The sequence below is a fragment of the Saccopteryx leptura genome, chromosome 2 (genome assembly GCF_036850995.1).
Source record: "Saccopteryx leptura isolate mSacLep1 chromosome 2, mSacLep1_pri_phased_curated, whole genome shotgun sequence".
Lineage (NCBI taxonomy): Eukaryota > Metazoa > Chordata > Mammalia > Chiroptera > Emballonuridae > Saccopteryx > Saccopteryx leptura.
The window spans coordinates 171,476,204-171,488,305 of record NC_089504.1 but is presented as its reverse complement, the minus strand read 5'-3'; the positions used below and the strand labels follow the sequence as shown (position 1 = coordinate 171,488,305).

Sequence of the window (12,102 nt, the reverse complement as noted above, 5' to 3'; positions counted from 1 at the left end):
TTCACCACAGGACATGATAAACTTTGAGTCTGGGTCTCTTTTTGGACGGAAAGACTAACAGACAGCCCTTTATTTGGGTAATATAGTGCATGTAGTTACATGTGGGCTCAAGTATGTTGACTGACAGCAGGAGCTGGCTCGGTACCAGGAGTACCCAGAATTTTTACACATGCTAATCTCCAGGGAATTTGGTTTTTACCCCATGAGGCAAAAGACTACCTCTCAGATGGCACAACCCCAAGCTATCAAAATGAGAGCAAAGGGATGAAGTAATGTCTTCCAATCCCAGGTTTCAAAAATAGGATTCATAACTGAAAGCCTCTCATGACCATAGTTATCATCCAAATACACGAATCTGATTTTGTCTGTTGAGACTTGAATTCAGCTGCCCTAGGTGTGAGGAACCCTGGCCGCCCACCTACAGCAGGGCCACACGCTCCCTTGTGCTGCCCACAGGGTTTTGCGTTCTACTGACTTCATCAGACAGCATAGAGGCCGTGGGCTCCCAGCTCACACTGTAGCAGGCAAGCTTTGAAGGAACAGAATTAGAGTAATTTCACATTTATAAGCATTAAATGCTCCACCTGTTTTAGCTGAGCACCAGCGAACAGGCTCAGAACATTTGTAATTTTTTTTATTTAAAGTACACTGCTGCACACACAAGCCTTTGTGTGGTCATCTGCAGTCAGATCATGGCCATTTAAAAATAACCTGGCAGCGTCTGCTGTGGGCTTAGATAGGAAGGAAGGGCGTGGTACCTTCTGCCAAAGTGAAGCTGCTGTCTTTGGAATAAGCCGATTCAGTATAAAGTTTACAGCTTTTCAGTGAAAGACTGAATATTAAAAACACTATTTAGCAGGTAAAAAGAAACTTTCATTAGTCAAGTGGGTTATTTTTAGAGAATATACTATACCTCTCCATCCTCTAGCTCAACGTCCAGGAAATCAAAGTCTCTAAAGACTCTGAACTGCTGCTCACTGTTTGTGTCATCCATGTTTTCCTGTTCTCGAGCACCGTCTTCAGAAGAGACCAGGCTCGTCTGGTGCTCCAGCAGATCCAAGTCCCCACACGATGAAAAAATCACCTACAAAACAGAGAGTCCTGTCCTGAGAGACCATCTCCCTCTGGTTGTTTGTACTGCAAAAAACTTGTATTGGCTCTTCATCTCACTATGTTACCAGTACACACCTAATTCCTCAAGCGGGTATTTTTAGAATGTTCTCTTATTATTTATGTTGGACAGATGCCTTCAGATTAAACTTGGTGCAAAGAAACAAGTTCATGCACTGAGAAAATGTTCGAGAGTCAAATGGCTGCTTAATGGACGAAAACTGGGTCCTTGCAGGGTGTGTGTGTGTGTGTGTGTATGTGTTGTGTGTTTGTTGTATGGTTGTATGTGTGTATGTTTGTAAGACAACTGCATGTGCTCACAAACTAGAGCAGCCAAGAAAATTTGTACTTTCGCTGTTTCTGAACTGACTGAAATTAGAACTTGTACATAAACTCACACACAAATCACATTATCACACAATTTTTTTTAGGACTCCTGATACCAACATAAGTTATTGTAGAATAAACTGTGAGAGCAAAGGACTTAACTCTTTCAGAGATAAACCAGGAACCGAAAAAGAATAAGAAACAAAAGCTAAAAGGTGTAACATTTGCTCATTTGAACTACAGAAGCGAAGCTGAGCAGTCACGCTCAGAATTTATACTTAAGTTCCAGTCCTGCTGATTTAAATAAAATAAGACTTTTCCTGTTGAAGTCTTTAATACATTAATATTTTTAAATTAATGTCAATGTTTAGGTTCTTTTTACTGGGCCACCTTGACAGAACTTTGTAGAAATAATAAACTGCAAATGAAGCTAAACGCTCTGTTCCCCGCCTTTCTTGAACACAGATTGATAAGTAAAAACAGTGAACAAGATTCTCTGTTTAACCATTATAATCGCTAGTCTTCCTAGAAAAGTAGGCAATTGTTTAGAAGAATTTAAAAACAATATATCTTTCGAAAGTAAAAGAGTGAGAGGATTTTACAGTTACATTTTTTCCTCCAGTATTTCAGAAGAGTCATTTTTACATGGGTACATGGCACACAGTTTGTTCAGGGATTACGCATGGGCACATAAGACAGACATGGAGGGAGCCAACTAGTCAGCAAGAGACAAGACTCGAGTCCTGGTTTCCTTGTTGGTGCTGCTGCTCTCATTTTTAACACCCTCCAGGTCAACATCTCCAGCCAGGAAGGCCTCAGCACAGAAGCAGGCAGTCATTTTGAAGGAGAGAGTCCCACCCACTGGGGCATGAAGAAGTGGCTGTGGCCCTGGCTAGCAGAAGCTGCTGCAGAGGGCCAGTGCTCCTTGTTTCTCTCCTCTGTGGGCTCAGAGGTGCCACCTGCTCTGCAAACTGTCACCTCACCCCTTCTACCTTATTCAATGCCACAGGGGCAACAATAAACCCACTCATCATTAACACTAAAAAAGTGACTTTAGTGGAAGCCAAGCTGAGTCGAAATACAAATACTCATTTGCACTTAGCTAAGTATTTGTGAGCCTCTGACATCTCACCTGCTCATGAATTACATTAATAGATATAGTTTCCCTGGAGAAACTGTTTTCAAATTCTTATTTTATTTGGGAAATTATTTAGCTTGCTTTTGCGGGGGGGGGGGGTAATAATAAAGATCTGATGTAGATGAAAGTAAAAATACCTGGTGAAATCAGACCCTGAGATTTTTATTGCTTTTGCTACAATAGACTAATATACACCATTTGAATTTTCTAAATTTTAGAAGGGCTTTAGAAGCATGGATTTTTAAACTGTAACACCAGTGGAAGTTTATATGAGGAAAAGAACGTAATAATATATCATTATTTTCACCTTTATTGTATGTGAGTAAAATAATGACATCACAGTAAAAGCTGTGTGAACAGAGGAAAATTATACCCAGAAACAATGTGTATTGTACACAGGGGTACTTTAGTCACGTATACATTGTCAGAAAGCTGGGTGGGTTTTTGTTGTTGTTTTTCATTGTTTTGTTTTTACAGAGACAGAGAGTCAGAGAGAGGGATAGACAGGGACAAACAGGAACGAAAAGAGATGAGAAGCATCAATCATCAGTTTTTCGGTGCAACACCTTAGTTGTTCATTGATTGCTTTCTCATATGTGTCTTGACCGTGGGCCTTCAGCAGACCGAGTAACCCCTTGCTCGAGCCAGCGACCTTGGGTTCAAGCTGGTGAGCTTTGCTCAAACCAGATGAACCTGTGCTCAAGCTGGCGACCTCAGGGTCTCGAACCTGAGTTCTCCTCATCCCAGTCCAACGCTCTATCCATTGCACCACTGCCTGGTCAGGTGGAAGCTGGGCGTTTTTATTGAAAAAAAATTAAAGAAATTAAAAAAATAAAAATAACTGAGTATTTATGTACAAACTAGAGCAAATAGCCAACAAAACCTTTCACTGTTTCTGAACTAAAAGGAGATTAAAAATCACGATGTGGGGAGAAATGATGTAGGTTTGTGAAAGATGACGGTTTTATACTTATAGTTTATAGGTTAGTTGTCTACACTTATTTTGACCAAAGGTAAAAAAAAAAAAAAATACAAAAATACATGTGATATGTGAGAGAACTTACTGATGGATTTTTGCTCAATCCTACTTCTTGGCCACACAGAGAAAGGACGTGAACCAACTTCTCCTTTGTCCTCTTCTAGAAAAAGAAACACACAGGTGGTGAAATCAGGACGACTTTTGACCAAATCTGCTGTTACACACAGGGCTATCCTACTTGAAATGTGCCAAGTGAGAACTGAGATGTAAAACACACACAGATTGGGTATAAAAAAAGAATGCAGAACATCTCATTTATAATTGTGAAATATTGATTCCATGTTGAAGTAATATTTTGACATATTCGGTTAAGTAAAGTAAATATGTTATTAAAATAATTTTACCTGGGCCCTGGCCTGTTGGCTCAGTAGATAGAGCATCAGCCTATTCCTGGTCAGGGCACACAAAAGAAGTGACCATCTGCTTCTCTCCCCCCCCCCCTTCTCTTCTTCCCCTCTCATAGCCAGTGGCTTGCTTGGTCTGAGCACGTCAGCCTCAGGTGCTAAAAATAGCTCGATACTTGAGCATTGGCCTCAGTCAGACTGGGTTGCTGGGTGGACCCTGGTCAGGGCACTTGAGGGAGTCTGTCTATCTCCCCTCCTCTCACTTAAAATAAATAATAAAATATTAAGTTTACCTGTTTTTTTAACATTTTTTAAAGGTGACTATTAGAACATTTAAAATGTGTCACCTTCCATTGCTATAGCACTGTTCAGTACTGATCTAAGATTTCCCAAGGCGAGGATTGGGGTCTGAAAGCCAACCCCAAGATTCCTCGTAGATATTCATTCCTTCCCTTGATAATCTTTTCTTGTGTGCTACAACCTTCAGCACTAGCAAGGCTTTCCTTACACCTAAATTAAATCTATTATGTTACAACACAACCTATTTTCCCTAACGGGGAGACTAACTTTACTTTGTGCAGAATTTAAAAACTCAATTATTTGTGAGCTGTATTTAATCTTTCCTCAGGTTAAACAACGTCACTTCCTTTTGGTTTTCTTCATATACCTTACGTTTCAGTGCTGTAAGCAGACAGACTCTTCTACAAGACATCACGTTTTCCAATGACAGAATTTAATTGGATCTCAGAATGAATGGTAGTTTGAGAATAAAAAGAGCGTCCAGGGCCTTAAAATGTTCATGTACTTCAGAGTTTCTCTGAAAGCAATCGTCCTAATTTCTTTAGAATGATCTTTCCTTTTTTAATCTGTTTTAAGTTTATGTGGCAACTACTGGGAGGCCAGTGTCATGCATAGACTTTCCTTAATGGAATGCAGTTCATTGCCTTCTTCTTTCTAAATTAGAGAAGAGACACCCAATATGGTATCTTTTCAGTGTTGAAAGATGTTGAAGGAAGGCAAGAGATTTATAAGCTTTTCCCCTAACTCTTAGTAGGCATTTCTTAATTCCTGGAAGGAATCAATATAGAGGAAATGGGGTTGTGCACTTTTCTTTGCCACATCCCCATTGAAGTTCAGTAGGCCCCCTATTCCACAACTCAGTGAGCACTCATCGTGTGCCTACCCAGCGAGCTCTGCTATGACCCATTTCCCTAACCTCAGGGTGTGAAGGTGGGTCCTACTACCACCTACCAGGCACACAGTATTTTCTGCCTGGCGCCCACTTGCTATTCTTTTTATCTTGGGGACTGCTCCTCTCCCACTAATTAGGACTCTTCCTCCCTCACAGAAGCTGCAAGTCCTTCTAGAACTGCTATGAGTATGGCAAGGGAAGGTCTTTGCCCTTCTGAAATCATCTGAACCAAAGACCATGGATGTCTAAGAGCCTGCCTGAAATGACATCAACAGACAGTGAAGCAGGGCCATGTGTGGGGTCGGAGGGTGGGCACAATAAGGAGAGTCCGGGCATCCATTTCCTGAATTGGATACGAGACTCCAGCTTTGCCTCCAGCTAAACCACAGGCGTTAATAAGTTCCTTTTCCACTTAAAGTAATTTTTCCCTGGGCTTCTGTCACACGTCATCAAAAGAGCCCTATGAAGCCGGATTTTACTAACTGTGCAAAGACATTAGTACTATGATACTGGCACCTAGAGAGTGAATACTCTTCTGCTGTGATAACACAGACCTGACAGCTAGTTGCACTGCTGCTCTGCTCTGTGTGACTCAGACTGCCCAGAGCCCAGGAGCGGAGGGCACACTCAGAGGATAGCACCAGATGTGCAGTTCCCCTGGATGTGCAGTTATATTATTAGGAGAATGGAAGATCCATTGGGGTGAGGTGCAGAGGGGCAGGATTTCTTTAAATGTGGGAAGGACCTTCACGTGGAAAGATCAGATTTCACTTTCTAAGCCCCTTGGAGAAGTAGTAACAGCGAGTCAAAGCAACGGTATCAGACTCCAACTCCATGTAAGGAGCTCTTCAATTGAAAACGGGTCTCCTTGGAATGCTGTGACAACCTCACCCCTGGAGTCGATGCCCAGGTGGGCAAGGTCGGGGATGGCGAGTGGAGGAACCCCCTATCTCTCGGACCAGGGCTCAGTCAGTCCCCAGCTCCCCTCCAGTCCTGCCAGTCCAGGATTCGATACCTGAGAATACTGTGGCCTCTTCCAGCTGACAGGAACGAGGACATTGGAGTTGGAGCCAGAAGAGGTGGAGGATGCGCTCCGGGTGACCGCCACCGCCCTGGGCTTCCCATCACGGCCAGGAGAGCTTTGCAGTTCATCATAGCGCCTCCCGATGACGGGCGTCTTAGAAAGAACACAAAGCACACGCTCCTTTGTCTCATTTACACTTCTCTGGCGTGTGGAATCCCTACCCAGCACAACCAAGAACTGCTCATTTGATTAAAAATCAGAGTATAAAGTTCAACATTACAAGTAGGGCTCATTTTCCTGCATTTAAATACACATGCTGAGTCATTTTGCACTTTTTTTAACAGCTGAAAACAAATCCAACTGTCTGATCTTAAACATGCTTTAGAAACCACTGATAAAGATCAGAAGCAAAACATTTAGAAAAAGAGTTGTCAGGTGGTTAAGCTTGAAAGAATTTCTTGTAGTCATAACAAGAGAACAAAGTTCCTTCCTTTCTTCCCAACCTTTATATACTCTCAGTTATTTAAAAATTTAAGTTATTTATAGCATTTCAATCATGTAAATGATTGAGATCAGGGCCAATTACTTGGGCAACATTTTAGAAATTTCATTTCCTGAGAGTAGTGCAGTGGTGGATGTGTGGGGGCAGCGCCAGAGGGTTAGTGCGGAAGAGGCTCCTGAGCAGAGACCTGCTCCTCGGCCTGCCCCCGGGAGTGGCGGAAGCATACAGGTGACTGCGCCTAGCTCTTAAGGCCTGTGGCTCTCGAATAGCTGGGACTCCTGGGAGAGCAGCTGACTGGCTGCATGTTTTCTGTACCTCTTTGGAATAGAGTAAACAAGTCAAAGAGTAAAAGTAGTTTTTTCCTTATAGCAATGTAAAAAATGTTAAAAACGATAAGTATTAATTCAATATCTTCATATCATATACAAACTAAACCATGGCAGCAAAATAGTATATCGTGGTGAAGCCTGGAATGATAAAGGGTCCATGAAACCATGAGTCAGAAAACCTGACCTGGATACAGCCTGCTTCATAGAGTAAGGTCTGCTTGTTTCGTTCAGTGAACTTACTCACTCAGCAGTGCTGAGGAACATTTCTTATGTACCTGTCATGAACCAGACCCTGTACTAGACCATGGTTACAAAATTGGCAGGCGTAGTTTCTGCTTTGGGGGCTTATGGGTCAGGGGGAGTTTTACATCTTAGATTAAAATGGTTACAGGCCTCCCAAACGTCCTAACCTGAACCTGCAGGTAAATCTGATTACTTCTGCTCTCTCTTTTCTCCCTGACTCCTTAGCTTGGTTTACTAGCCCCTCTGCCTTCTACTGCCCACAGTCCCTTCTCCTACAAGGGAAGAATTTAGATAACTTTGCAGTTTAGAAAGCAGTGCGGCTTGGGGAAGCAACTATGAAGGTGAATTCTAGAGTCCCTCAAATATTGGTCGTTAGCTAGTCCAGCTGCAATTCAGGGAACAAGGCTGTCCATGTTGAGACAGGACATGACAGCTGTTAGATTAAGAATGAGTGAGAGTCATGGTTTAAAATTCTGAAGATCATTCCATTGTATAGTTATCTTTATAAAAATATTTTTTTATGTAACTGAGGCTAGTTTCTATTTTTAAAAGCCACCAATTGAGAGCCCCAATGAGAATGACACTCAACGTGTTCTTTAAAAACAAGCTTATCCAGGCCTTAGAAGTAAGTCTTCACTGTAATTAAACGTAGTCTTTCTTGCTCAAGACTTCTACTCGTGATCTTTGCTCTATAGATATTCATGCTAAAGTTTACAGAAAAAGTGAACATACCTCTGAGATGTCAAAGTGAAAATCCAGGGTTTTCCCAGGTAGTTCCTTAGAAGCACTGGTCCACACTCGATGGATTTCTATCTTTGACAGGTCACTGTGGTGGTAGGAAGGCAAAACAAGGCTGGCTGATCGAGAAACCACCAGCTTCAAGATATTCAAAGCTTCTCTCCAGTGAACACTCTGAGGGAAATAAAACATTCAATGGTTAATAGTAACTTCATTTAAAAAAAAATGAATCAACACATCTTTGAAAAGCGTATGCTGTTTATTTACTTCTGGACAAACAGGTGGGAATATCCATAAGAATAAACCTATTTTAATTGTTATCACTATTCTTAAAATAGCCTGAGTTCTTAGAACACACACAAACTAAATTTGGATGCATTTGTAATAAACAGTCTAACAATTTACGTGTCTTATTAGGACCTTTTAGTAGACTGTTTTTGAAACCAGTCATAATTCACTGAAAAGATAAATCATAAAAAATAGACAAACTTTTGAATGGCATCTTAAAACAAAATAACCTGGACAAAACAGATTATCAACAAGTTATCATTAGCACATGTGCCAAATTGAGAAATTAAATCCTCTTATCTCTGTAATGGCAAACCTTTTTATAAAAACCGCCCACTTTTGCAGTGCTGGTCAACCTGGTCCCTCCCACCCACTAGTGGGCATTCCAGCTTTCATGGTGGGCGGTAGCAGAGCAACCAAACAGTGCTGTGATTGGCCCACCATGAAAGCTAAAACGCCCACTAGTGGGCAGGAGGGACCAGGTTCACCAGCACTGCAAAAGTGGGCAGTTTTTATAAAAAGGTTCGCCATCACAGCTCTATCTACTTTAAAAAATTTATTTATTATTACTTTTTTTAGGTGAGAGGAGAGATAATGAATCAGATTCCTACATGTGCCCCAACCAGGATCCACCTGGCAACCCTGTTTGGGGGTGATACTCAAGTATGGAGCTATTTTTAGTGCCTAGGGCTGTTGTGCTTAGACCAACTGAGCTATCCTCAGTGCCCGGGGATGACACTCAAACCAGTCAAACCACTGGCTGTGGGAGGGGAAGAGAGGAAAAGAGGAAGAGAAGCAGATGGCCACTTCTCCTGTGTGCCCTGATCAAGAATTGAATCCTGGATGTCCATACGCCAGGCTGATGCTCTGTCCACTGAGCCACTGGCCAGGGCCTCTGCTATCTACTTTTAAGTATTTTGTGTTTCTATCAACCATATCCATCTCTCCCACATATTCAATTTTATTTAAAAAAAGAATGCAGGTCTTTCACTCCAGATTTTCATGTTTATAAGTGCAAAATAAAACAAAACAATTCAGTAAAAATGGTTTATTACACTATTTTAGAAAGGTTTATTTCTAAAAATGCATTAAGAAATGTCCAAATCATGAGAATGATTGACTTCAGCGGTTTCCTCTGCATCCACCATGTTTCTCCACGTCCTTCCTGTGATTCAAGAGAGGCCAGGGCCTTAAATGTGTCACTTGTAAAAGTTTCTCATGATGTGTCATCATCTTGGAAAATTTAGACTTTTAATAGTTTGTTTTATCATTTCTCCCAACAGCAGTGTTCTCCTCCTTCTAGTAACTTTTTAATTTTCATATTCTTTTTGATTTTCAATGTAGAAAATGTCCTTAATTTGTTCCTCACCAATGCTAAGAGTGTTTTTCAGGAGATTAGGACAACTCTACCTGGTATTATTCTCTGACTACCATTTATTATAAGAAAGCCACCAGTTTGTTCAACCTCAGGCATTTCCACCAGCAGTTCAGTTATCTTCTTGTTCCCAATTATACTCACTACTTGGGCTGTCACATCTTTCTGCCACCATCTGGTTCCTGCCACCTGAAAGTAATGTCATCAGTCACTTTCTCCTGAGAATTGTCCTCTGTGATCTACAGGCTGGTATAGTTCATTTCTAATCTGTCCCCTAGTGTGTCTTTGACAGGTCATTTCCTTTGAGATGACCCTGCCTGTTTTCCTCTTTCTTTGAGCCTCCTTCCTTGTGACCTCACATATATTCATCTAGTTCTTTGCCTAATTCTGTTGTATGTTCTTGAGACTCCGTTTTAAGTTTCTTAGCAAGCAAATAATTGCAGGTCTCATACTATCTGCTTTTGTCAATAGGGCCTTCCAGTTCTAAGACGCCAAGTTCATGGCCACTGCATCCTGATTTTGCTCCTGCACACGGCACCCTGTAGGCTGTTCACCTCCCTCCCTCCAGCAGAAGGCGGGTTCTGGCTGCTCTGGCCAGACTGAAAGGCTCTGGTTTGTGATGGGGGTTTAAAACATTTCTGTTGCTTGTGTTTCCAAAGACAGCTATCATCATCTGAATTAGAAAAACTCTCTACACTGAAGTTCCAGCCTTTCCCTGTCTGACAATGTGACACTGCACACAGGCCTCAGTGCTGGTGCCACTGTCCCTCAGAACCCAGTCAGCAGCTGTCTGTCTCCCGTTGTCACCTGCCTCCTGTGTTATGTCCCTGTGGGCAGCTACTTGCATTTTTTAAAACTGATAATGCTAGCTACTTAAATGTCCCACGACCTGTCAGAATTCACTGATTTAAGACAGTGCAGAAAATTCTCTGATAAGTAAAAGGCAAATGATATAAAAAGATAATTTATATATGAGATGACCTACATTTAGGAAACCAGCAGATTTTATGAAATGACTGTTTGTCCATATTCAAATACACATTTAAGAATAAGGTATCATTTTTACTAATGAGATGCCTCCTTAATTTGAAAAGCAAAAAAAAAAAAAAAAAAAGAAAACCACCCTTCTCCAAAACAGCCGTGAAAACATTTATGTTACTGATGACTCACTCTTCCTCAAAGTTCTCCCACCCCCAGTTTCCAGTCCCTCAGTCCTTCTCTCCCTCTTCAGGCCATTTCCACCCATTTGTTCCTGGGTTCCTGGTCTCTGTTCTCAGCCCTCCTCTCTTTCTGATCTGTATCTTCCCCCTGATCCAACTCAGGAATCTGGGAGCCGTTCTTAATTCCTTTCCCTTGGTAGGTCTCTTCCGACAATGTGTCTGTTCTCGCCATTCCTGCTGGCCCCGGCTCAGTTAAATCCTTTCCAGCTTTGGCCTGGATTATTTCGATGACTTCTTACCTAGCTGCCCTGCCAGCAGCCTCTACATAAGCCCGTCATACAAACCCCAGCTACAGTGGGCTTTCTACAGCTCTTCAGACCATGCCGCTTCCTTGCCTACACTCCTTCCAGGCCTCCCTCTGGTGGACAGGGAGGAGTCCACACTCCCTCTGAGCTGGGCCTATGGGGGTGATCTCCTCTAGGCAAATAATGAGATTGGTGAAGTGAAGATACAAAGAAACGTCTAAAGTTATATTGAAAGGCTCTGTCAATGAGCATAACCAGGGAAAACCTAGCATCTGCCCTTGAACTCTGAAATTCACCAAGTCCAGTCCTGAAGCAAAAGAGAGAACCTGAACAGATCTGAGGGAAGGATGTCTCTGCTCCTGAGCTTGACCCTCCTCCATTCACCCCATGGTGACCCTGCACTGTCCTCCATGGCCTGGGGCCCTCAGTCTTTAGCCTGTGGTCATGGGTTTCATATTCCAGCTCCACTGTTTACTGACTGAGATCTTGGGGCCAGTTTTTTTTTTTTTTAAATATTCTTTTAAAAATTTTATTTTTCAACCACAGTTTTCATTCAATACCATTCCTCACCAATTCCAGATGTACATCAAAGTGGCCAGAGAAACATGCACTCTACAGAGTGGTTCCCCTGCTGGCCTAAGCCCCCACCAGGCCCACACCCAGTCATATCGGCACCATTGACTGTATTCCCCATGCTGCAAACCACATCCCAATGGCTATTCTGCAATTACCAATTTGTACGGCTTAGTCCCCTCACCTTTTTCACCAAGACTCCAAACCCCTATCCCTGTCACAGTTGTCAGTTTGTCTCTGTATCTATAAGTGTTTCTATTTTGTATATTTTGTTCATTAGATTCTACATATGGGTGAGATCATATGGTACTTGTCTTTCTCTGACTGGCTTATTTCACTTAGCAAAACGATCTCCAGGTTTATCCGTGCTGTTGCAAAAGGCAACATTTTCTTCTTTTTTACAGCTGAGTAGTAT

General features: G+C 42.1%; 1 protein-coding gene and 1 pseudogene across 11 annotated transcripts in view; both read right to left on the bottom strand.

Moving 5' to 3' along the window:
* FRY (FRY microtubule binding protein) overlaps positions 1 to 12,102 on the bottom strand; it is a 569,880-nt gene that overhangs the window by 62,339 nt on the left and 495,439 nt on the right. For all 11 annotated transcript variants that reach the window (XM_066369318.1, XM_066369317.1, XM_066369307.1 and 8 more), the window contains 4 exons: positions 7,981 to 8,160; positions 6,166 to 6,327; positions 3,640 to 3,714; positions 914 to 1,084 (listed from right to left, as the gene is read on the bottom strand). In XM_066369318.1, the coding sequence (XP_066225415.1) occupies positions 914 to 1,084; positions 3,640 to 3,714; positions 6,166 to 6,327; positions 7,981 to 8,160 (588 nt within the window). The remainder of the gene's footprint in view (positions 1 to 913; positions 1,085 to 3,639; positions 3,715 to 6,165; positions 6,328 to 7,980; positions 8,161 to 12,102) is intronic.
* LOC136393930 (phosphorylated adapter RNA export protein pseudogene) lies at positions 9,363 to 11,041 on the bottom strand (annotated as a pseudogene).